This window comes from Fulvia fulva, chromosome 3 (genome assembly GCF_020509005.1).
Source record: "Fulvia fulva chromosome 3, complete sequence".
NCBI classification, from domain to species: Eukaryota; Fungi; Ascomycota; class Dothideomycetes; order Mycosphaerellales; family Mycosphaerellaceae; genus Fulvia; species Fulvia fulva.
In genome coordinates, this window is record NC_063014.1 from 4,263,189 (window position 1) to 4,289,841 (window position 26,653).

The window sequence follows — 26,653 nt, forward strand, 5'->3', positions numbered from 1 at the left end:
AAGCTAAAAAGAGGATAACCTTACTACCTTTCCGGCCTTATAGATAAGTACTGAATAGCTAGCACGAAAAGAGGAGGACCGTAGGACTCGCTAGGCCGGCGGGAGCAAGGCTAAGACCTAAAGTCTAGCGGAATAGATAGCGAGCTACCTATAGGAGTAGGACTAGAAAAGGAAGCCCCTAAAGATAATAGGCCCGATAGCACTCCGAGCCTTCTAGAGACACAACTACTAGCTATATAGGGACCTAATAAGGGCCGAAGGAAGTATAGCGATCCAAATTAGGTCCGAATATATTAGATTAAGGGCCTACCTATTTAGGAGACGCGTACTAGACATCTAAAGCCTAGCCTACTAGTATAGCTACCTATCGCAAAACCTAGAACAAATACTACTATAATGCCCGTAGTAGGCGAGTAGTAGGGGAGATTAGAGGTACTAAGCGGGAAGGAGAGACTATAAGTTAATTATTAGGGACAAAGGTAATATTCGCCGAATCTCTCGGTAGATACTATAGTAGGGATACCTCTAGTAGTTTAGCCTCGCTAGCGAGACGGAGGAGTAGATAGATAAGAGGCGGAAGCTAGGGGGGTTATAGATAGGGTAGTTATTAGGGCAGGCCTATAACACTAGCGTACCCTTAATAAGGGAAATCTAAGACGATTACGAGGGGAATAGATAGGCGGGAAGGAGGAGGGGCTTTTACTAATACGGCTTCCCCTCTATATATTTAAAAATAAGATAGTATAGCTATATAGGCCAAAGGGCAATATAATAGCTTAATAAAATATCTATCTATCTATCTATCTACTTAAAGCGGCTTTTAAGAGCGCCTCTATACTAAGGCACTTCGACCCTTAGCTACCTATTATAGTAATTACTAATATAAGTAACGCCGCGTACGTAGGTATCCTCCTATAACTAGATATAAGTAACGCTAAGTATCGTGTCCGGTTAGAATACATCTTTTAATCATTAGAAGGCTACTTCGTATTCTATTATCTAAACGAATAGTATTAGCTTACTATTCTTACTAGTCTTTATTAAATTCGTAAGGGGTATATAGATTTTAGAAAAGGTCTATATAAACCTTCGATAGAAGTTTACGGACCTAAGGAATGCTTATATATCCTTTAGGTATATTAAAGTAAGCTAGTTCTTAACTACGTCGACCTTTTCTAGGTCTATACGGATGCCGTCGACTCCTATAATAACACTAAGGTACTTCGTCTCTATTTAGTAGAACTCGTATTTATCGATGTTATAACGATAGTCGACCCGATCTAGGGAATCATCGATCTCTACGCCAAAACACGACATATTCGAAAGCTCTTATCAAGGCTATTCTAACGATATACAAAGCAGGCCACTACCCCTAGGACTAAGGGAGTTCTACCTTATTTAATCTAGATAGCTTAAAGCTCTCTTCACCCTATTTCTTTAGCTCTAAACGCCGTAGAGATGCCTAGCTACATTAGGCAACTCCTAGGTAATAGTAGCCTAGGCTACGGTACTACCGGCGCCTACGGCTCTATAGGCGAAGCTCCCCTAAGACAACTAGTAGCAATTATAGAGGACGCAAAAAGTATAGAAACTAACGATTAGCTCCCTTACTAGTCTCTATAGGTAATGATCACTTAGCTACGTACGGTGCTTATACTATCGTATTACCGAGGGCAATAAGAAATAAGGACGACGTCCTAGGCGATTAGTAAGGCCACCCGGAATCAACACCCCTATAGCTAGGTATCGGTCGCGGTATCGAAACTAGGCACCCGCCTAACGTACGATGTAGTTACGATCCGTATTATAGTAAAGGAAGACTAGGCCGAAGTTACGAAGCTATCGAATAAGGAGCTCGCCTAACGAGTTAACTAACTAGGGGTAGTCGTAGTGAACTAATAGTCTAACGGCTGTTATAGTCTCCCTATAGAGAGTATAGAAGGTGGGGACAGAAGAGCCTTAGAGTGCTTAGAAGTCGTTAAGAAGTGACAGTCTAGCTTAGTGTGTGAGCGCCAAGAATTATATACCCCGCAACATTCACTACGGGACCTAGCCCTCCAAATTCACCCCTCTACTAAACCTTAACAGATTCACTTCGGCTCGTGACTATGTGACTTACGGCACTCCCGCGAGCACCCGCGACTACGCTAGACCCTAGAAGAAGTACGTAGAAGACTCGGAACGTAGGGCAGGTTAGAATAAGGTTTTGAGCAAAGCTGCTAAGCGCGGCTTCGCACGGGTTAGCCCTGTTAATGCGGGGACACGTACTCGCGAGGGTCGCGTATAAATATCTAGCCTTCCCTAGGCCTCTCTTGCTTCCTTCGTCTTTTGTTTTGTGTAGCAATTATACTATACCCTTTTGTATCTGCACTTCGCACCTACATTCTCGCTTTCACCCTTACATCTCATAGGCTAGGCTCTCGCCCTAATATCACAAAAGACTAACAAACCGTCAACCACTCGAGTCATCCTCATAGGTGACCACGCCACCGATAGAGGTGTCAACCTCGACAACTAAGACACTCTATTCCACTTTAGTGAGTGGACTAACATCCCCTTCTCGAACGCCGCTACCTTCGGTGCCTAGGCAAACGCTAACCCCGACACCGCCTACGCTCTTATCAACCGCACCGTCTCCTCTTTCCGCGAGACCGCCTAGCAGGTCGAGTAAGCAAACAACCAAGCAATATACCTTTAAGGTATTGTAAACACCTTCTAGAACCTCGCCCCGCACGCCGACGACAACCGCCGCTAGCACTTCTCTAAGAAGGTCAACGACCTAGACGAGTTCGACGGCAATAAGAGCAAGTTTGAGGCATTTGAGACACAGCTCACTATCAAGCTGTTAGCTAATGCCGACCACTTTCCGTAAGAGAAGGACAAAGTTACGTACGTCTTCTCCCTCCTTCGGGGAGACGCCGCGGCTTAGGTATAATACTACATCGACAACGCTACGTAGACTATCGGCTGCCCGGACGTCCTCACCCTAATACAGGACCTCCGTGCTGCCTTTAGTGATCTAGACCGTAGAGCCACCGCCTAGAACGCTATCTACAACCTCCTCTAGAAGAACAAGAGCTTCGCCGAGTACCTCGCGGCCTTCAACCGCGACATCGGGTTCACCGGCTACAACGAAGAGACTAAGAAGAGCACTCTCCGCCGTGGTTTGTTAGCAGAGCTTCTTCGAGCCCTCGAGGACAAGGACGTCGGTGCTATAAGCTTCCGTGAGCTCGTCGAGACCTGCTAGCGCCTCGACTCTAACATAAAACACACCGCCTCTCTCCTCGCTTCCCGTTCTTAAGGTCGTCAGCCTCGTGGTCCCGGAAGCCACTTCGCTGCTCTACTAGGCGCCGCCGCTCCTACGGCTCTCCCTCCCGTCTCTATAGGTGACGCTATAGATCTTAGCGCTAGTGCCGCCGTCCCTCGAGTCTAGGGCCTCGTTAACGGTAAGCTCACTCCCGAAGAGAAGCTTCGCCGTCGCTAGGCCGGACTCTATACCTACTACGGCGGTCTAGGCTATATCGTAGCCAACTGTCCGCAGCTCGCTACCCGTAACGCCCGCAACCCGGTTCGCGGCGCTGTCGGCGCTATCGAGCCTGCTCCTACTGCTCCCGCTAAGTAGGAAAAAGCCTAGGTCTTCCTTATCGACGCGATGAAGACCAAGAACAACGTTTACCGAAAGTGAAGAGAGGAAAGAAGTTGAGGATTAATACAGTATAGCTAGACCTATACGACGAGACGGGCAAGGACCACGCTTATAAACCGTTCGTCACGAATGTAAATATCGGCTCAAAGAAACTCTCTTCTTCCAATCTCACTCTTATAGACACTAGCGCACTAGGCGAGTCTTTTATAGACTATAAACTCGCGACCTCTCTTAACCTCGAACCCTAGGAACTGAAGTACCCTCGCACCCTTGAACTCTTTGACGGCACGGAGACTACCACTAGTAAGATTACTCATGTTATATATACGTTAATCACCCTCGGAGGCAAGCGTATGTCGATCACTAGCTTCCTTACGTCCCTACCGCATTAGAAGTTTATCCTCGGCCTCCCCTAGTTTAGACGACACCGACCTATCATCGACTGGACTTCCCTTACTATTAGCTTCCCTCCAGAAGTTCCTCCGGCACCTCCGCCTTCTCCGCCGCCTTAGCGCGGTCCTAGGTATACTAGGATCTTCTAGGTGAACGCCGCTACCTTCACCACTGCTACTAAGTAGCCTAAAGCTCAAGTCTTCGCCGCCTCTCTCCGCGATATCGACATCGCCCTCGAGAAGCTCGACAAGAAGCGTACACCTACCGACCCTGCTACGAAGGTCCCTCCTTAGGCACACCACATCCTCTATATATTCGATGCTAAAGCCGTAGACGAGCTGCCTCCTCATCGCCCTTACGACCATAAGATTGAGCTAGAAGAAGGTATAGAGACACCGTTCGGACCGTTATATTCTATGTCCCGAGAAGAGCTTATCGTCCTTAAGAGATACCTCGAAGAGAACCTAAAGAAGGGGTTTATTCGAGCGAGCCGTTCTAGCGCTAGCAGTCCCGTCATGTTCGTTAAGAAGCCCGGCGGTGGTCTACGCTTCTACGTAGACTACCGAGGCTTAAACGCTGTTATAAAGAAGAACCGCTACCTAATACCGTTGATTTAGGAGACGCTCGAGCGCCTCTCTAAGGCTAAGTACTTCACTAAGCTCGATGTCATCGCTACGTTCAACAAGTTACGAATGGTAGAAGGACACGAGTATCTCATAGCCTTCCGTACTCGCTACGGGCTGTTCGAGTCGCTCGTTATGCCCTTCGGCGTTTATAACGGGCCTAGTACCTTCTAGAACTTTATTAACGACATCCTTTAGGAGTTCCTCGATCAGTTCTACACTACCTACATCGACGACATCCTAGTCTATGGCGAGACTAAGGAGGAGCACCGCGAGCACGTCTGTAAGGTCCTTTAGAAGCTCGTAGACGCCGGCTTGTAGCTCGACATCGACAAGTGCGAGTTTAAGAAGACCGAAGTCAAGTTCCTTAGTTTGATCATTACCGCAGACGGCATCAAGATAGACTAAGAGAAGATCGACGCTATCGTCGAATAGGATGCTCCTACGAACGTCAAAGAGGTCTAGGGTTTCCTAGGCTTTGCCAACTTCTACCGCCGCTTTATCCACGCATTTTCGGGCGTAGTACGCCCTTTAACGAAGCTCACGCGTAAGGGTGAGAAGTTCGCCTGGACCGACGAATGCTAGGAGGCTTTTAACTTGCTCAAAGCGAAGTTTGTTAAGAACCCGCTTCTACGGCACTTCGATTTCGAACTGGAGACCCGTATAGAGACCGACGCATCCGACGGCGTGGTGGGCGGTGTCCTGCTACAACGCCGCTCGCCTGAATCCCCCTGGTTACCTATCGCCTTCCTCTCTAAGAAGATAACCGCCACGGAGTGTAACTACGAGATCTACGACAAGGAGCTTCTCGCTATCGTCAAAGCTTTCGAAGAGTAGCGCCCCGAGCTCGAAGGCTCTGCTATGCCCGTCTAAGTAAGCTCCGACTATAAGAACCTCGTCTACTTTATAAAGAGCAAGCTGCTCAATCGTCGCTAGGCCCGCTAGAGCGAGTTCCTCTCCCGGTTCAACTTCGTGATCTCGTACACGCCCGGCAAGGCCAACTCGATAGCCGACGCCCTTACCCGCCGCCCTAGTGACTCTCTAGTTGATCGAAGAGGGGGCCGGCAAATCGTAGGGCAACAAGTCATCAAAGAGCACAACCTCTCTTCCGAGCTTCGAGAGTACCTATCGAACGGCTAGCCTACGCTCGCCGCTTCCTTTGCTACTCTCGTGCTCGCTCCTACCTACCTTAACGAGAGTGACGATGAATCCGAGCCTAAAGAATACGCCTCGGACGCTAAGGACTTGAACGACGATGAAGAGGGCTTAGTAACGACCGACGGCTTATCCGAATTAGACTTTAAGGGGTTTGATAATGAGGAGCAGCCCGAAGGCATCATAGCACGAGTACGAACAGCGTACGATGCCGACATAGACGCCTAAGAGTTAGTTCAGGCCCTTGAATCTGGCGCGAGGACATTCCCGGGCTTCTCGCTATCCGAGTGCGAGCTCTAGGAAGGTGTCGTCTACTTCCGTAAGAAGCTTTACGTACCGTAGCCCGAAGGCTCTAATATCCGAGCTGAGATTCTTCAAATCATCTACGACTCCGCCTCTAGGGGTCACCTAGGCGTAGCTAAGACCCACAAGCTCCTCGCTAGGTATTACTAGTAGCCGCATTCCTAGAAGGACGTCCGCCGCTACGTGCTGAACTGCGCTACTTGCCGAAGAGCCAAAGCTAACCGCCACCGTCCCCACGGTCTCTTACACCCTCTCCCGGCTCCTGATCGTCCGTGGAAGCACATCACTATAGACTTTATCACCGATCTTCCTTACGGCAAGACCTTTAGCGGCGTGAAAGCAAAGGCCCTTCTAGTGATCGTGGACCGTCACTCTAAGGACCGGTACATGATCCCGTACTAGAGTATAACCGTAAAGGAGACTGCTCGCTTGTTCTACGAATTCGTCTGGCGCTTTTAAGGCCTCCCGGATAGCATCACCTCTGACAGAGGCACCTAGTTCATCTCGCACTTCTAGAAGCGTCTGTGTGCTATCCTAGGCATCAAGCATAACCTCTCGACCAGTTTTTAGCTACAGACCGACGGCCAGACCGAAATTACGAACGCTATCCTCGAGCAGGTCCTTCGTTGCTTCGTCGACTACTACTAGAAGGATTGGCCTTAGCATATCCCTACGGTGGAGTTCGCTACTCGTAACTAGGACTCGGAGACTACTGGCTACTCTCCCTTCTATACTACGAGAGGTTACTACCCTCGTACAGGCATAGAACTAGAAGAACCTCTCCCGCCTACCGAAGACGTAAACGAGCAAGCAGTAGACGAGTTCGCTACTATGCTCTCACAGATCTATAAAGAAGTTCACGACGAGATAGTATACGTATAAGCAATCTACGAGGATCAAGCCAATCGTCGTCGCTAGCCAGCTCCCGACTACTAAGTAGGCGATATAGTCCACCTTAACTCTAAGAACATCAAGACAGACCGCCCCTCCAAGAAGCTGAACTAGAAGAACCTAGGTCCTTTTGAGATCACCGAGCGTATCAGTTTACACGCCTACCGTCTAGCTCTTCCTGCGAACATAAAGATCCACGACGTCTTCCATCCCGTACGCCTTCGGCCGTCGGCTAAGGACCTATTCCCGAACCAAAACCAAGACATACTAGGTCCTCCCGATAAAGTAGAAGTCGACGAGCCTATTAACCTACCTTCTAACGACTATACCGTCCGCAAGATCCGGGGAATCCGCGTAGAGCCCAACGACGTTGAAGGACTACCGCCGATCAAGTATGAAGTCGAATGGCAAGGTTGCCCTGAGTGGGATACCTCATGGGAACCTATCCAACATATCATCTTCAATCGTCAAGCAATCGAAGAATACCACGCCCGCGCAGACGGCCCAGAAGTCAACATCGGCAGGCTCTTCGAATCTGAGCTCTTCGACGGGGCTTACCAATGGTGTATCGACCATGACATCAGGCCTAGGCCTAGTACTGAAGCTGAACATCCTCGATATATAGAACTACTACGGCTTCGTAGGAACTCAGCTTTGTTCGGGGGGGCTACTGTCATAGTCTCCCTATAGAGAGTACAGAAGGTGGGGACAGAAGAGCCTCAGAGTGCTCAGAAGTCGTCAAGAAGTGACAGTCCAGCTTGGTGTGTGAGCGCCAAGAATCACATGCCCCGCAACATTCACTACGGGACCCAGCCCTCCAAATTCACCCCTCTACCAAACCTTGACAGATTCACTTCGGCTCGTGACTGTGTGACTCACGGCACTCCCGCGAGCACCCGCGACTGCGCTGGACCCTAGAAGAAGCACGTGGAAGACTCGGAACGTAGGGCAGGTTGGAATAAGGTTTTGAGCAAAGCTACTAAGCGCGGCTTCGCACGGGTTAGCCCTGTTGATGCGGGGACACGCACTCGCGAGGGTCGCGTATAAATATCTGGCCTTCCCTAGGCCTCTCTTGCTTCCTTCGTCTTTTGTTTTGTGTAGCAATCATACTATACCCTTTTGTATCTATACTTCGCACCTACATTCTCGCTTTCACCCTTGCATCTTACAGGCCAGGCTCTCGCCCTGACAACGGCACTCTATAGATCTATACTAGCTCTACTACTACTAGGAGGCACCTAGAGGTATAGCTATAGTAGGCATCTAAGGTTACGGCATTAGCGAAGGTCTTAACGAAACAATTTACGATCCTAGTCTACGATATGCCTAAGGAGTTTGACCTAACTAACTAGGGTCACCTACGCGCTCTCTAAGAGGACAACCCGGTCACTCTTAACTCTCTAATCTAGAAGGCGACTTAGCTCTATAGGAAATGGCTAGAAGGTAAGAAGGCCTCGGCGCTAATAGTATAGCTATAAGACGCGAAAGCGGCGGATCTAGCGATAGAACAAGGCCTGGTCTAGCAATATAGCCTCAAGATAGTAGAAAAGTACTCCTTATCCTTTCGTGTCCTCTAATGCTTCAAATACTAATAGTATAGATACTAAACCTATACGTATATAAGTAAGTAGGCCTACTCGAACTATATAGGAGACTATATATCTAGGGACTATATATCGACTACGAGACGGTACGCGAACTGTCCGGGGCACTACCTATCGTATAGTACGGAATGCCTATAGCGGAAACTAGCGAAAAACAAGGCAATCATAAATAGAACCGTCGCCCTAAGATTCTACGGCGACCGTAAGGCTAGCCTTTCCCGGAACTAACTAGCGGCGGTCGGGTATAAGCGCCCTAGGGCCGAGAACGATATAAAGGATACGTAACCTAGGGCGTACGGGAGGCCACGTGCTCTACTAGCTACGGCGAGGGAATCTAACTAGGCCCGGCTCCCCTTTAGTATATAGCCGATAGGCGTAGACTAGGACGTATAGGGTAGTAGGATATAGGACGATATAGAGGAAATGATTGTCGATACCGATAACTAGCCTCGACACGCTTAGTATTATCTAGTATAACGTTAACTATAGTAAGGATATAGTCTAGAACCATTTCCTATACGAGGCGGACACGCGCGTCTACTACGTCCTTATAATCTAGGAGCTATAGATTAACCCGTACTATAAGAGACTAACGACCTACAAGTTACTAGGCTACACGACATACCTACGAGGCGACGGTAGACCCCGTACGTACTTCTATATTAGTAAGGACATACTAGAATCCGACTAGGAGGTAGTGTACTACGTAGACGAAGAAGGCGGGGGCGATATTACCTCCCTCTACGTAGGTAGTACCTAGATACACAACCTATATATATAACCGCTAGCCTCGAGGTCTAGCCGCGACCTAGGGGTCTATAGACACCTAGACAGTACGCTTAAGAGACAAGGGTGCTACATCGTCGTAGGAGACTTTAATATATACCACCCTTCCTAGGAAAGCCTTATATAGCCGCACCCTATAGCCGACGAAGTACTCGACTTAATAGCGAGCAACGTAATTGCCCTTAATACCCTAAAGGACCTAGGCACCTAGAAGAGAGGGGGACTCTAAGGCACGATCGACCTCTCCTAGATCTTAGATAGCTACTACTATACGGTAACCTACTATAGGATCGAACATAAACTCGAGGCGTCGTTAGACTATATACTAGTTAGGACCTCTATTACGATATAGATATAACGTATACTAGCGAGAACCCCTAAGCTAAACTAGGGAAAGGCCTACTAGGCTAATATCTAGGCGTACCTCGATAACTCTAAGAGGCTAGTCTAGATCGCGTAGTGGCAATATAACAGTAAAGACGAGATAGACGAAGCAGTCTAGGGGTTAATAGACGAAATAAGAAAAGCGACCTTACTTTACGTTCCGCTTACCTAACTAACGACATAGTCTAAACTCTACTAGACGCCGGAGTATACTATAGTAGTAAGAGAAGTAAGGAGAGCCCGCCGGGTGTGGACGAGTAGCTATAGCGAGGAGGCCTAGAACGTATATAGGGAGGCATACTAATAGAAGAAAGCTATAATACGAAGGGAGAAAGTAGTCGGCTAGAGGGCTATAGTAGAAGAAATCGCCGGTAAGCTAGAGAGGATATAGAAGCTAGCGAAATGGGCCCGACAGGACCCTATATAGGGCCCCTCCTTCTCTATCCTAGCGCTACAATCGCCTAGTGGCCCGGTTAGCGACCCCGAGGCCAAGGCGCGTCTACTAGCTAGTAAGTTCTTCCCGCCCCTAGTCGAGGCTAATCTAAGCGACATAAACAGCTCTACTCCCCTAGCCCCTAGTATCGCGGTCTAATAGGAGGTGTCCGAGAGAGAAGTTGCCGCTATACTAAGGAATTTACCGGCGAAGAAAGCCCCGGGGCCGGATAGGATCCTAAACGAGCTACTAAAGAAGTGTAGAGATCAACTAGCCCTAGTAGTTATACCGATCTTTAACGCCTACCTATAGACCGGATACTACCCGATAGCTTTTAAACAATCGACGACAGTAGTCCTACGTAAGCCGTAGAAGGAAGACTATACGTAGGTAGAGTCGTACCGCCTAATTGCGCTCCTTAACACTCTTAGGAAGGCGCTTAAGAAGCTAGTTATAACGAGACTCTCCGAGGCGGTAGAGGAACACTCCCTACTCCCGGACACCTAGATAGGTACGCGCCTATAGCGATCGACGCTATCCGTAATAGAACTTATCACCTCTTAGGTAAAGGCTATCTAGTATAAGAATAGGGACAAGGTAGCTTCCTTACTTAGCCTAGACATATCGGGAGCCTTCGACTACGTGTTATACCCGCGGCTACTCTATATCCTAAGGTCGAAAGGACTCCCTAAGTGGCTTGTTAACTTCGTACGGTCCTACCTCTAAAGCCGTAGTACGTCGATCCTAGTCGGCTAGTATAGAAGCCTATTTCAAGCAGTCTATACTAGAATCCCGTAAGGCTTAACGCTAGTATATATTCTGTTCCTCTTCTTTATAGCGACGCTACTCCTAGCCCTAGAATCCTAGAACACCGCTACGAGCGGCTTCGTAGACGATATAAACATCCTAGCGTAGTCTTCCTCGACTAAGGAGAACTATAGGCTACTAGAAGAGAAGCACAAGATCTACGAGGACTAGGCTAGGAGGTATAGGGCTCGGTTTGCCCTAGAAAAGTACAATCTAATACACTTTACGCGCCGGCCACGGTTCTATAATATATAAGCTTCTATCTAGATATAGGGGTATACGACTAACCCGGCAAATTAGCTTAGGATCCTCGGACTATAGGTAGACCCGGCGCTACGGTAGAGGAAGTACGTATAGGCAATATTACGGAAAGCTAAACAGAATATAGCATTATACTAGAGGCTCACTACGTCTATATAGGGGGCGGACTTCCGGTAGTCACGACTTCTATATACGGCTATTATACGGCCAGTCCTTACCTATAGTAGCTAAGTGTAGTCCTTAGGCGAGAGGGCCTACCTATCGAAGGGACTCGTCGCGCCGCTAGCGAAGATCTAAAACTAATGCCTAAGGAAGGTCACCGGGGTATATAAGTCGACACTAACGAGGATACTTAAGTACGAGACCGCTATACCGCCGATCGACCTATATATCTAGGGACTACGGACCTCCTACTTAGGTAAGTAGGCATAGTACTAGTATAGAAGGTCATCGCTAGTACAGTCGTAAGGGCCCGCGAATTAGTACTAGCGTATAAGGGCATTCGACCCGGAAACGAGCCGAACTACCGGGTAAGGGACGAATAGCTAGTAATATAATAGGAAGGTAAGAAATCGTTTATAGAGCAACTATAGAAAGAGAGGTGGAACAACTAGGTTGTAGGGCATAGTAGACGCCCTTAGCTAGCGGGACAACCTAAGGAATAGTTAGCTACAAAATCCGCGGTTAAGCACCCCCCGAAGCTTATCTACTACCGCCTTACGAGGGTATAGAGTAGTATAGTAACCTAACTACCAAGCGAACACATCGGCCTCTAGGGGTACCTATTATAGAGGAAGGTTCTAGGATACACGAATACTAGCTACCCCTACGGCTATCGCTCCTAGAACGTACGGCACGCACTCCTCGTCTGTCCGAGGTAGTCGCTAGGAAGGGGGGAGTAGATAGTAAAGGCGAGGAACCGGACGATTAGGGCACTTCTTAATAACGCTAAGGACCTACGGCGTATTACGAACTAGATACTAGAGAAGGGCTAGCTAGAACAGTACCGCCTAGTAGGAGCAGTATAGGAAGAGAGGATACGACGTAGCGCGATAAGACCGGCTAGGAGCGGGGGCTAACGGGGTAGTAATATAGACTACGTACGTTCAGAGGGAAAGCTAATCTAGATAAGGAGTAGTTAGGGGCGGGAAGGGTTCTTACCTATTCGGGTTTCCCTTTGTATATAACAATAGATATATACCTATATAGGCCGGATAGGGTCCTAGAATAGGTGAATAACAAATCTATCTATCTATCTATTTATCGATATCTAATTATAGGCCGGCTTTACGTATACGTTATAGTACTTTACGTACGTATTATATATGTTTCTCGAATATGTCGCTAAAGATCAGGATATTATTTAGGTATACTAAATAGAAGTCATCGAGATACTCCCTAAGCGTATCGTTATTATATAATTAGAATGTTCCTAGAGTATTATATAGGCCGAAAGGCATTACTATATACTCCAATTAACTATAGCGAGTACTAAACGTAGTTTTCTATTCGTAGCCCTCCGTAATACAAATACGATTAAAGGTAGAGATAATATCGAGTTTAGTAAAGTACTTCTTCCTATTTAGGCGGTTTAGCGTTTCTTAGAATAGCGGTATTAGGTATCTACTTTTGACCGTAAGGGCGTTAAGAGCTCTATAGTCGATATAGACTAGTAGACCGCCGCCTAGTTTACGTAGAATTAGTACTAGTATAGAAGCCGGGCTCGTACTTTATTATATCGCTCTAGATTCTAGCTAATCGTCGACCTACTTCTTAATTACCTTATTCTTACGAGACGACGTTACGTATAGCCGCTTAAAAGGAGGTGACTTGGTTTTGTCTTTAAGGTATATTTTATAGTCTTTGCTAGGGCGGTAAGGTAGGATCTTCGATATATCCTAACGGTTAAAACAGTCCTCAAAAATCGTATAGTCCTTAGGGTAAGTAGACCTTAGTATCTTAGGCCTTATCTTTGCCTTTTATAAATCTGTCGAAGTCGCTATTTACTATTATTATATATACTGTTAAGGGGTGTACTAACTACACCTTTCGAAGGTTTATAGCGTAGAGCCTAGTAGGATCAAAGTCTTAGCTAGTCGCTACTATTACGTAAGCTCGGTCGACGACGAGAATCACCTGTACGTAGTGTCGGCTACGAACCTCTCGTCTAGCTACGAGAGAGCCAAGTATTCTCACGCTAGAGCGTCGTGGGCGCGACGGGCGCGTAGCGTAGGCGAAGCCGCGGCGAATAGAGGACTACTAGCAAAACGGGTATGAAAACCATCCGACGAGCGTGTACTCGTGTCGGGAGCGAGTCCCTCTTCTTTCTACGTGTAAGAAGGGCGCGGAACCGTGGCCTATACGCTCGACAGGACACCTCTGGTATAAGTGCAGAATTTTCACCTCCGGAGACCGCAAACCGAGCGGGCTAAGCGACGAACATTAGACGAGCGGACTACAGAACAACAACTGAGCGGACTATGTAACGGCGTCGAGCGGACTACGAAACAATCTGGTGTTTGCTAGCGGGCAATGCGGTGGGTAGGTGGACACGCGACGAAGCCTATAAGGGCCTGTTGAACACCCGGTATAGGAACGAGGGTTTTGCCTAAGGCACTGCCTGTCCCGCTACACAACGCACCTAGTCTGACATAGTAGATTGCGACGAGGAAAAGACGATAGCCTAAGCAAGGAAAAGACGGCTGTTAGGACGGGGAAAAGACGTACAATGCAAGTGGATTAGTTCTGTGATCGGGGAGGATCGAGGGCAGGGTGATAAGGAACTTCATATTGGTTAGTAGGTGGAAACGCAAGGAGTACGCTGCCCGGCGTGGTGTGTGCCCCGAGCAAACCTGCGAGGCATGGACGGCCGCTTTCTAGAGATAGGCTGCGGTAACGCGAAGGGCGTCAAAACCTGGGGCGTGGTGTACACTAGTAGCGACGGCTAACACTGTCTGTATAGCCCGAGAGGACGGATGCGCATGTCGGTCAATAGAGAGCACTAAAGGGCTTAGGCCTATGGAGGTGGATATTGGCTTAAGGAGCAAACAGGGAGGGAGGGCGTAGAGGGAAGCTTTTGCTCCGGGCTAACCTCTCGAAACGAGGCTACACGGTGGTGCTAGATGAGTAGGAAAGCGCGGTTAAGACTTGTCACCTTATCTCGTACCTAGCTTGCTAAATACGATTCCTTCCTTGCCTCGACATCGCAGGGGCCTTCGACAACGTCTCACACCAAAGGCTAATACATATCCTACAGCAGAAAGGCATCCCCTAGTAGGCAACGTCGTTCGTCTTCTCCTTTCTCTAGGAACGGACGACATACCTAGTCCTAGGAAGGTACACGTCCGACCCGGTGAAGGCAGAGACTAGAATACCTCAGGGATCTACTCTCTCCCCTATCCTGTTTCTGATATTTATGTCGGATCTAATCCCCCTACTCACCTCTCCGCAAACCTTAGCATCGGGGTTCGTAGACGATACAAACATCCTAGCCTGGTCAGACTCGACAGAAGAGAACTGTCGCCTCCTTGAAGATAGGCACAAGAAATGCGAGGAGTGGGCAAAGAAGCATAGTGCCCGGTTCGCCCCTGAAAAGTACCAACTTATACACTTCAGTAAAGCGAGAACACACCATAATATAAAGGCGGCGGTAAGAATCCAAGGCTACGAGACCAAGCCATTAGCGGAGCTACGAGTACTAGGGATCTGGCTCGACCCGAAGCTAAGCTGGAATGTACAGATTAAGAAAGCCCAGAGTCGAGCGCAAGTCAATGAAGCCTCGATAAAGAGGCTTACGGCATCTACATAGGGAGCAACATTCGACAAGGCAAGAGTAATGTATAAGGCGATCGTCAGACCAGCTATGTTGTACGGGGCACAGATTTGGGGAACAGGAGGCGCAGGCAAGCCGATCCCGAAACGGATAGAGCAACCCCTAAACAGGACACAGGCAGGCAACCTACGTAGGGTACTAGGCGCATACAAGACAACGTCAACAAGCACGGTAGAAATGGAGACAGGAATACCACTAATCGGCCAGTACATCCGGGGAATGAGAATTCAATACGCGGCAAAGACGACAGGTTACCTAGCACAAACCACGATCCAGGAGGCAAAGAATAAGATAGAAAGCCGCTACCGGAGAGGGGTAGGATATAGGACAAGCCAAAAAGAGGATGACCTTACTACCTTTACGGCCGTACAGACAAGCACCGAATGGCTAGCACGAAAGGAGGAGGAGCGTAGGACTCGCCAGGCCGGCGGGAGCAAGGCTAAGACCCAAAACCTAGCGGAACAGATAGCGAGCTGCCTATGGGAGCAGGACTGGAAAAGGAAGCCCCCTAAGACAACAGGCCCGATAGCGCTCCGAGCCTTCCAGAGACACAATTACCAGCTATATAGGGACCTGACAAGGGCCGAAGCAAGCATAGCGATCCAAATCAGGTCCGAACACATTGGATTAAGGGCCTACCTGTTCAGGAGACGCGCACTAGACATCTATAGCCCAGCCTGCCAGTGTGGCTACCCATCGCAAAACCCAGAACATATGCTACTACGATGCCCGCAGTGGGCGAGAGGCAGGGGAAATTGGAGGCACCAAGCGGGAAGGAGAGACTACAAGTCAATTATTAGGGACAAAGGCAACATTCGCCGAATCTCTCGGTGGATACTACAGCAGGGATACCTCCAGCAGTTTAGCCTCGCGAGCGAGACGGAGGAGTGGATAGACAAGAGGCGGAAGCGAGGGGGGTTGCAGATAGGGTAGTCATCAGGGCAGGCCCATGACACTAGCGTACCCCTAACAAGGGAAATTTAAGACGACAACGAGGAGGAAAAGACAGGCGGGAAGGAGGAGGGGTTTTCACCAACACGGTTTCCCCTCTATATATACAAAAACAAGATAGCATAGCTGCATAGGCCAAAGGGCACTACAACAGCTTAATGAAATATCTATCTATCTATCTATTACGTAAGCTCGTAATAGATTAGCGTAGTGCTTCTGACTAGGTAGTATAATCTATATTATATAGACTTCCGCTCCTTTCTTACGAGCTAGTTTTACTACGTAGGCCGCGGAGATATTTACGATATCGATCTCTAGTTCTAGTTTAACAACTCGTTACTTTTGTTTTATATATTAGTACGGTCGCTTTAACGTCTTAATACCGTCTACTAGTAACGGTTATCGAGTATACGTACGGAAGTCATTCTCTTCGTCCTTAAACGTCGTATAGAACTATAGTTAGGGTATATGCTTAGGTAACGATAGCGTAGGAGCGGTAACTTCGTCGGGGTTATCTTCTACTATCGGCGGTCGATAATTGCCTAATAGTACTAGCGTAGCTAGATAGTTAATAGACTGTACTATTAGGTACTTATTAGACCTCTAGTTTGCCTTATAGGTACGGCATTTCAAATGATTCATTATTATAATGCCCTTCTCCTATTATATCTCTAGTTTGTAGTCTACGAACTAACTAGAGCCGAGCACGATATTATACTCTAGTAATTCTACTAAATAGTAGCTAAGGATTTCGACGTAGCCGCCGATATTAAAAGGAAAGTACGTAGACTCGGTAATAAGCTCGTTAGCGGAGCCGCTATTAGCTAGTCCTAATTAAAGAGGTTCTTCCTAGAGTCGAGGAAGATTATATTCACGAGCGTATACAGAATTTATATACTAAGAGGTGGCACTATAATTAAGGAAGGTAAGAGCTTGATTACTATCTATACTACTAGGCATTATAAGGTAAGGGGACACTCTCGGCCTTAGTACCCCTCGTATAATAGGCGGTATTAGAGAGCTTACTAATATACGTAAAGCGTACTCTAGTCCTTATATTACCGTATCTCGCTATGTTTCCTTCTTAGTATTATGTTCGTAAGTAGGACTAACGGTTGTCGTACTTAAGCGTTAGTCTAGCTATTTCTCTATCACTAAGGGCTAGCCGGTATCTATATTATAGAGCTAGTATTCGCGCGCGGCGGAGGGCGCTTATACTACTTAATAGGGTAGTCTAGCGAGTATAAGTTATAGTCTATATAGATAGATAGATTATTCATTCGCCTGTTTTAGTGCCCTATAGCCTATGCAGGTCTCTCGCTATTTAGGTCTATTTGTATAGGTAGTTATAGTCTATATAGCGGTAGCGGATATAACCGCCTACTACGATAATACTAGCCTTCTCCTTAGGCTCGAGCTTCTTAAGTTCCTTAGATTCGCGCGGTATCTAAGCGTATAGCTTAAGGCCTAAACGTTAGGCTACGCCGGGCGCGGTAGGTATAGTGCCGTTACTACCGCTATTACTACCGCTAGTACTACGAGGTGGTCGTAGTGTAGCTAGGGTCTTTGACTTTAGGCGCTTGAACTTAGCTTCGAGCTTATAGTATAGGTCGACTAAGTCTTCGCGGTCCTTAGTCTCTATAGGTAGTGCCTCTATATATTTATGGTTAACCTTACCGCGGTGATTAGTCTTAGCTAATAGGTCGTATAAGCTACGCTATTCGTCGTACTTAGCGATAAAGATAGAAAATGACTCGTTCTTACCCTACTATAAGACCTAGAGCTTCTAGAAGGCCTTACCTACGACGTCCTTCTTACTATACCGATCGATAAGGAATTAGATTATCCTATCGATAGACTTAAAGAGGTTGACGTAATTGCGCTTAGTACGCTTAGAGGGTACTCGCGGATTATATAGCTAGTACGGGTACCCGTCTAGGTAGTTAAGGATATAGCGTAGTCCGTCCTCGATAATCTAGAACTATATTACGGACAGCTTAATCTCTAGCTAATCGAGCTAACGGTTAAGGTTTATATTCTTATTATCGAACTTGCTTTCTAGATTCTTAACTGACTTATTAGTATATATAACATTAACGGAGGGTTCGATAGTAGTGAACTAGCTAACGGCGGTATTACTAGTTACCCTAGAGGAATAGGACCTATTTACGACGAGCATTCTAACGATCTATAAAGTAGGCCACTACCCCTAGGATTAAGGGAGTTCTACCTTATTCAATCTAGATAGCTTAAAGTTCTCTTCACCCTATTTCCTTAGCTCTAAACGCCGCGGAGGTGCCTAGCTATATTAGGTAACTCCTAGGTAATAGTAGCCTAGGCTACGGTACTACCGGCGCCTACGGCTCTATAGGCGAAGCTCCCCTAAGACAACTAGTAGCAACTTATAGAGGACGTAAAAAGTATAGAAACTAACGATCAGCTCCTATACCGGTCTCTATAGGTAGTGATTACTTAGCTACGTACCGCGCTTATACTGTCGTATTACCGAGGGTAATAAGAAATAAGGACGACGTCTTAAGCGATTAGTAAGGCCACCCGGAATTAATACCCCTATAGCTAGGTATCGGTCGCGGCATCGATACTAGGCCCCCGCCTAACGTACGATATAGTTACGATCCGTATTATAGGAAAGGAAGACTAGGCCGAAGTTACGAAGCTATCGAACAAGGAGCTCGCCTAACGAATTAAATAACTAGAGGTGGTCGTAGTAAACTAATAGTCTAACGGTACTCTATAGATCTATACTAGCTCTACTACTACTAGGAGGTACCTAGAGGTATAGCTATAGTAGGTATCTAAGGTTACGGCATTAGCGAAAGTCTTAACGAAGTAATTTACGATCCTAGTCTACGATATACCTAAGGAGTTCGACCTAACTAACTAAGGTCACCTACGTACTCTCTAAGAGGATAACCCGGTTACTCTTAACTCTCTAATCTAGAAGGCGGCTTGGCTCTATAGGAAATGGCTAGAAGGTAAGGAGGCCTCGGCGCTAATAGTATAGCTATAAGACGCGAAAGTAGCGGATCTAGCGATAGAACAAGGCCTAATCTAGCAATATAGCCTTAAGATAGTAGAAAAGTACTCCTTATCCTTTCGTGTCCTCTAATACTTCAAATGCTAACAGTATAGACACTAAACCTATACGTATATAAGTAAGTAGGCCTTCTCAAACTATATAGGAGACTATATATCTAGAGACTATATATCGGCTATAAGGCGGTACGCGAACTGTCTAGGGCACTACCTATCGTATAGCGCGGAATGCCTATAGCGGAAACTAGCGAAAAACAAGGCCATCACAAACAGAACCGTCGCCCTAAGATTCTACGGCGACCGTAAGGCTAGCCTTTCCCGGAACTAGCTAGCGGCGGTCGGCCATAAGCGCCCTAGGGCCGAGAACGATATAAAGGATACGTAACCTAGGGCTTATAGGAGGCCACGTACTCTACTAGCTACGGCGAGGGAATCTAACTAGGCCCGGCTCCCCTTTAGTATATAGCCGATAGGCGTAGACTAGGACGTATAGGGTAGTAGGATATAGGACGATATAGAGGAAATGATTCTCGATACCGATAACTAGCCTCGACACGCTTAGCATTATCTAGTATAACGTTAACTATAGTAAGGATATAGTCTAGAACCATTTCCTATACGAGGCGGACACGCGCGTCTACTACGTCCTTATAATCTAGGAGCTATAGATTAACCTATACTATAAGAGACTAACGACCTATAAGTTACTAGGCTATACGACATACCTACGAGGCGACGGTAGACCCCGTACGTACTTCTATATTAGTAAGGACATACTAGAATCCGACTAGGAGGTAGTGTACTACGTAGACGAAGAAGGCGGGGGCGATATTACCTCCCTCTACGTAGGTAGCACCTAGATATACAACCTATATATATAACCGCTAGCCTCGAGGTCTAGCCGCGACCTAGGGGTCTATAGATACCTAGACAGTGCGCTTAAGAGACAAGGGTGCCACATTGTAGTAGGAGACTTTAATATATACTACCCTTCCTAGGAAAGCCTTATATAGCCGTACCCTATAGCCGACGAAGTACTCGACTTAATAGCGAGCAACGTAATTGCCCTTAATACCCTAAAGGACCTAGGCACCTAGAAGAGAGGGGGACTCTAAGGCACGATCGACCTCTCCTAGATCTTAGATAGCTACTACTATACGGTAACCTACTATAGGATCGAACATAAACTCGAGGCGTCGTTAGACTACATACTAGTCAGGACCTCTATTACGATATAGATATAACGTATACTAGCGAGAACCCCTAAGCTAAACTAGGGAAAGGCCTACTAGGCCAATATCTAGGCGTACCTCGATAACTCTAAGAGGCTAGTCTAGATCGCGTAGTAGTAATATAACAGTAAAGACGAGATAGACGAAGCAGTCTAGGGGTTAATAGACGAAATAAGAAAAGCGACCTTACTTTACGTTCCGCTTACCTAACTAACGATATAGTCTAAACTATACTAGACGCCGGAGTGCACTACGGTAGTAAGAGAAGTAATAAGAGCCCGCCGGGTATAGACGAGCAGCTATAGCGAGGAGGCCTAGAACGTATATAGGGAGGCATACTAATAGAAGAAAGCTATAATACGGAGGGAGAAAGCAGTCGGCTAGAGGGCTATAGTAGAAGAAATCGCCGGCAAGCTAGAGAGGTTGTAGAAGCTAGCGAAATGGGCCCGATAGGACCCTATATAGGGCCCCTCCTTCTCTATCCTAGCGCTATAATCGCCTAGTAGCCCGGTTAGCGACCCCGAGGCCAAGGCGCGTCTACTAGCTACAAGTTCTTCCCGCCCCTAGTCGAGGCTAATCTAAGCGACATAAACAGCTCTACTCCCCTAGCCCCTAGTATCGCGGTCTAATAGGAGGTGTCCGAGAGAGAAGTTGCCGCTATACTAAGGAATTTACCGGCGAAGAAAGCCCCGGGGCCGGATAGGATCCTAAACGAGCTACTAAAGAAGTGTAGAGATCAACTAGCCCTAGTAGTCGTAGCGATTTTTAACGCCTGCCTATAGACCGGATACTACCCGATAGTATTTAAACAATCGACGATAGTGGTCCTACGTAAGCCGTAGAAGGAAGACTATACGTAGGTAAAGTCGTACCGCCTAATTGCGCTCCTTAACACTCTTAGGAAGGCGCTTAAGAAGCTAGTTATAACGAGACTCTCCGAGGCGGTAGAGGAACACTCCCTACTCCCGGACACCTAGATAGGTGCGCGCCTATAGCGATCGACGCTATCCGCGATAGAACTTATTACCTCTTAGGTAAAGGCTATCTAGTATAAGAATAGGGACAAGGTGGCTTCCTTACTTAGCCTAGACATATTAGGAGCCTTCGACTACGTATTACACCCGCGGCTACTCTATATCCTAAGGTCGAAAGGACTCCCTAAGTAGCTTGTCAACTTCGTACGGTCCTACCTCTAAAACCGTAGTACGTCGATCCTAGTCGGCTAGTATAGAAGCCTATTTCAAGCAGTCTATACTAGAATCCCGTAAGGCTTAACGCTAGTACCTATTCTGTTCCTCTTCTTTATAGCGACGCTACTCCTAGCCCTAGAATCCTAGAACACCGCTACGAGCGGCTTCGTAGACGACATAAACATCCTAGCGTAGTCTTCCTCGACTAAGGAGAACTGTAGGCTACTAGAAGAGAAGCACAAGATCTACGAGGACTAGGCTAGGAGGTATAGGGCTCGGTTTGCCCTAGAAAAGTACAATCTAATACACTTTACGCGCCGGCCACGGTTCTATAATATATAAGCTTCTATCTAGATATAGGGGTATACGACTAACCCGGCAAATTAGCTTAGGATCCTCGGACTATAGGTAGACCCGGCGCTACGGTAGAGGAAGTACGTATAGGCAATATTACGGAAAGCTAAACAGAATATAGCATTATACTAGAGGCTCACTACGTCTATATAGGGGGCGGACTTCCGGTAGTCACGACTTCTATATACGGCTATTATACGGCCAGTCCTTACCTATAGTAGCTAAGTGTAGTCCTTAGGCGAGAGGGCCTACCTATCGAAGGGACTCGTCGCGCCGCTAGCGAAGATCTAAAACTAATGCCTAAGGAAGGTCACCGGGGTATATAAGTCGACACTAACGAGGATACTTAAGTACGAGACCGCTATACCGCCGATCGACCTATATATCTAGGGACTACGGACCTCCTACTTAGGTAAGTAGGCATAGTACTAGTATAGAAGGTCATCGCTAGTACAGTCGTAAGGGCCCGCGAATTAGTACTAGCGTATAAGGGCATTCGACCCGGAAACGAGCCGAACTACCGGGTAAGGGACGAATAGCTAGTAATATAATAGGAAGGTAAGAAATCGTTTATAGAGCAACTATAGAAAGAGAGGTGGAACAACTAGGTTGTAGGGCATAGTAGACGCCCTTAGCTAGCGGGACAACCTAAGGAATAGTTAGCTACAAAATCCGCGGTTAAGCACCCCCCGAAGCTTATCTACTACCGCCTTACGAGGGTATAGAGTAGTATAGTAACCTAACTACCAAGCGAACACATCGGCCTCTAGGGGTACCTATTATAGAGGAAGGTTCTAGGATACACGAATACTAGCTACCCCTACGGCTATCGCTCCTAGAACGTACGGCACGCACTCCTCGTCTATCCGAGGTGGTCGCTAGGAAGGGGGGAGTAGATAGTAAAGGCGAGGAACCGGACGATTAGGGTACTTCTTAACAACGCTAAGGACCTACGGCGTATTACGAACTAGATACTAGAGAAGGGCTAGCTAGAACAGTACCGCCTAGTAGGAGCAGTATAGGAAGAGAGGGTACGACGTAGCGCGAGAAGACCGGCTAGGAGCGGGGGCTAACGGGGTAGTGACATAGACTACGTACGTTTAGGGGGAAAGCTAATCTAGATAAGGAGTAGTCGGGGGCGGGAAGGGTTTTCACCTATTTGGGTTTCCCTTCGTATATAATAATAGATATATACCTATATAGGCCGGATAGAGTCCTAGAACAGGGGAATAACAAATCTATCTATCTATTATCGAGTCTATATACAAGCAATACAACTTATTATTAGATACGGAAGTATATTAGCGTAGCGACTACATCGCCGCCTTAAATACTTATAGCCGGAATTATTAATAGACCTTATACTCTAAACTATTAAGTAATACTTATAATACCTTATTTCGGCCTTACTATATATTAGAAAGATTCTATAGATTATCTAGTACGTCTAATAAGTCCGAATCTAACGTAGTATTACCCTTATTATCTAATTCTTTACAATTCTCTTCTACGGCTTCTTATATAGTAGCTATACGCGTATAACGCTACGACGATATATTATAAGTAGGTATAAGTACGTAGTCGGGTAAGGTACAAGTCGAATAGATGTTCTATCTAAGAGAGGTGCGGAGGGCGCGAGAGTTATATACGGGCGCCAAGCCGCTAGTCGGATTAGTCAGCGGGCGCGAGGTCTAGGTACGTACCCGCGGGTTTAAGTAAATATACGCTAGTAAGGTAATACGATAGCCGTATACTATCTTCTAGACCTTCTCTTTCTACTAGGTCCGTTATATTCCTAGATATTACGCAAAATTTACCTAGTTTACGCTACTAGCGATCTATAGTATACGCTCTAAGCTACGCTATATTTCTATTATTACGCGGTATTACTTAAATATCTCTTTACGGATCGATAGCGCCGACCTCTATACGTAGGATAACTTATAGCTCGTCGTAAATAGGTACGTAGTCGTAGAGGAGTAGTCGCTATAGTATATATACTAAAATAGGATATAGAAATAGGTTATACGGAAATCTCTAAGGCTTTTACTATAGTATAGCTATAGATAAGCGGTGTATAGGAGATTATAGAGGATGCCTTATTCTATAGATCCGCGAAGTAATAATTTAAAAAAAAATCTTAATTTCGCTATTATTACGTATAGAGTAATTAAATATCGTAAGCTATTATAGTATAAAATAGGTACGCGTCTACGTAGCGATAGCGCTTTTCGCGACTTGCGCCCTTAGATTACCTGCGCTTTAGTAGCCTAGACTTGTGCCTATTAGGCAACGAAGCGAGCTTGCGTTAGGGGTTCTGATAGGCTGAGATTATCTAGAAGAGAAGCGGTGGTAAGCGCGGGGAACTTGTTCGGTCAATCTCGGAAGACGCAAACTCGCGTCAGGAGACACACGACCTTCGGACCTTGGACGCCCACAGCCCAGCAAGAGCTCGAAGTAGGTAATAGCTTGCATTGAACCATTAATGCTGCCCCTAACATGTTCTAGTCTCTTAGATGTCGCAGTACAACCTCCCCGGAACTTGAAGCTCAGCTTCAGTCTACTATCTTTTTGCCCTTTCCAAGGACCCCAACTCAAGACACTGCATCTTTATTCGCTATGCCAGAAGGCGATGCTAATTCGATATATACTGTGCGTCGTTGTCGTGAGGTGAATTCTTGGTCAAAACTTGGGTCCAAGTTGATTGGAAAAGATACGCGTTCTTTGAAGACAGATTTCACTACTTGGAAAGACTTGTAGCACAGCTCCAGTCTACTATCTTGTTGTCCTTGTCAGTCAGGCCGGCTTCATGTGTTACGAAGCTATCATGGTGAACATCATTATCCTCGCAATGATAAACTGGGATGATACGATATCGATGGGACGAAGATTGCTGACACAGCCACGATCTGTCACGGAATTTCATCTTTTTGTCCGCTACACTATCATACACACATCACCACATCACAGCTCATCATGATCATCCGCAGCCTTCGCCTCCGCCTCCGCCTTCTCCTTACCCGCATTCATCAATCTCTCATACTCCTCATCATCAATCTCCTCCATCATCATCTCCATTCCCTCCGGCAACTTTCCCTTCAGCGCCTCCTTCATCGCCTCAGTGTCGACCTTGACCTCCGCTGGCAATGTAGAAGCATCAACAATCAGTCCATCTGGGATGCTCTTTTTCGGCGAGTCGCCCATGCGGATCGCATCGACCCAGTCCTCGAGCTTGGTCAGGCTCAGCTCACCGCCAGTGTAATGCCTCCACCAACCACGCTTGCCGTTCGTTGCGATGACCTCCACATCGGATGACGATAGGCCCAGCTGCTTACGGATTGCAGCCCCTTGGGTGTTGACAGATGCTACCTGGTAGAATGGGAAGAGGTTACGCTTAGCTTGCTCGTGCTTGTGATGAAGCTCGCTCAGACTTGTGACCGCCTGAATCGTCTTCTCCGATGGAACCTCATCCTCTGGCAGGATCGCAAGAACACAGGTGCCAGCTTTGTCGTTCAAGCACTTCTGCTGTAGCGAGACCTCATCCTGCAACGATGCGATCGGCTTGGCAGGTTCAAGCTGGATCGGCTTCTGCGCTGCCACCGCGGGCTTAGGCGAGTCTGTCGGATCGTTCACAATCGTCTCCTCTGTTTGTGTAGCCGCCTTAGTCTTGGCCTCCTCCGAAGCATGAGACGCAGAAGACTTGGCAAAGCTGGACGACGACTTCGATGCCTTGGCCTTGTCGGTACTCTTCGGCTTCTCTTTCTTCGGTGCAGCGTCTGGATTTGGTGAAGCGGCCTGAGAGAGGAACTTTACAATAGCATCCTTCTTAAGCTCGCCGTCGTAAGTGATCGGGTCCTTGCCATCTCCAGGTAGCAGCACAAGCGTTGGGAACTTCTCCACCCCAAATGCCTCCACAGCCTCTGTCTCCTTGTCCCTGATTTGCGCAACGCCCAACACGCCCAAGAAGTCGATCGCGGTAGCCTTGAGCAATGCACTCACGCTACCCTTCTCTGTGAACAGAATAGCCTTTGGACCTCCCTCTGCCACCCAAGCAGCGTAATCGGCATCTTTCAGCTTCTTGACATGATTTGGAATCTTGTCTATCACGGCATCCACAATGCCCTTCGCAGCTCTTGGTCCGTGGTAGTCTTCGACGATCGGCTTGCCTGGCTTCTTGCCCGGCTTGATGATCTTGAGCGTTGGGAAGCCCTGCACACCCATTGTGCCGCAGAAAGGCTTGTTCGTCTCTTCATCGCAATTGACAGCGGCCACCTTGGCGAGTCCAGCTAGTGACTTGGCGGCCTTCTCGTAGGCTGGCTGCAGGCTCTTGCAGTGGCCACACCATGGCGCGTAGAACTCGACAATGGCTGTGTGGTTTGACTTGGCGATCAGACTGTCATATGATCGGCCGTCAACTTGGAGGACTGGAGATGATTTGCTGTAGAGTGAGGCATTGGCGGTTTGAAGGAGGAGAAGAGATGCTGCAACTGCAGCGAGCCGGGACTTGACCATGTTGTATGATGAGAAGTGTATGTGAGAGAGTTGCTACTGTTGCTGAAGGTTTCAGAGGAGGACCATGGTCATATGAGTGGTGCCCTCGTACATGAAAGTTGTCACGATCTCCGAAGCGACAGCATCGAGAGTTCCAGCTCGCGATCCCTGCAGTTCGGCGTTCGTTCATGCGGGGAGAGCTCTCGGCATGGCACGTGCCTGACGAACGAAAGAGTGGGCACATGCGCAGGCAGAGACAT

At 47.4% G+C, this 26,653-nt stretch overlaps 1 protein-coding gene across 1 annotated transcript; it reads right to left on the minus strand.

Annotated features, from left to right (window-relative positions):
* Window positions 1–24,866: 24,866 nt before the first annotated feature.
* Window positions 24,867–26,414, minus strand: CLAFUR5_08386 (Putative protein disulfide-isomerase; the record flags this gene model as incomplete). The annotated part of the gene is made up of 1 exon (XM_047907534.1): window positions 24,867–26,414. The coding sequence occupies one exon, from the start codon at window positions 26,412–26,414 to the stop codon at window positions 24,867–24,869; it is 1,548 nt and encodes a 515-aa protein (XP_047759651.1).
* Window positions 26,415–26,653: the final 239 nt, after the last annotated feature.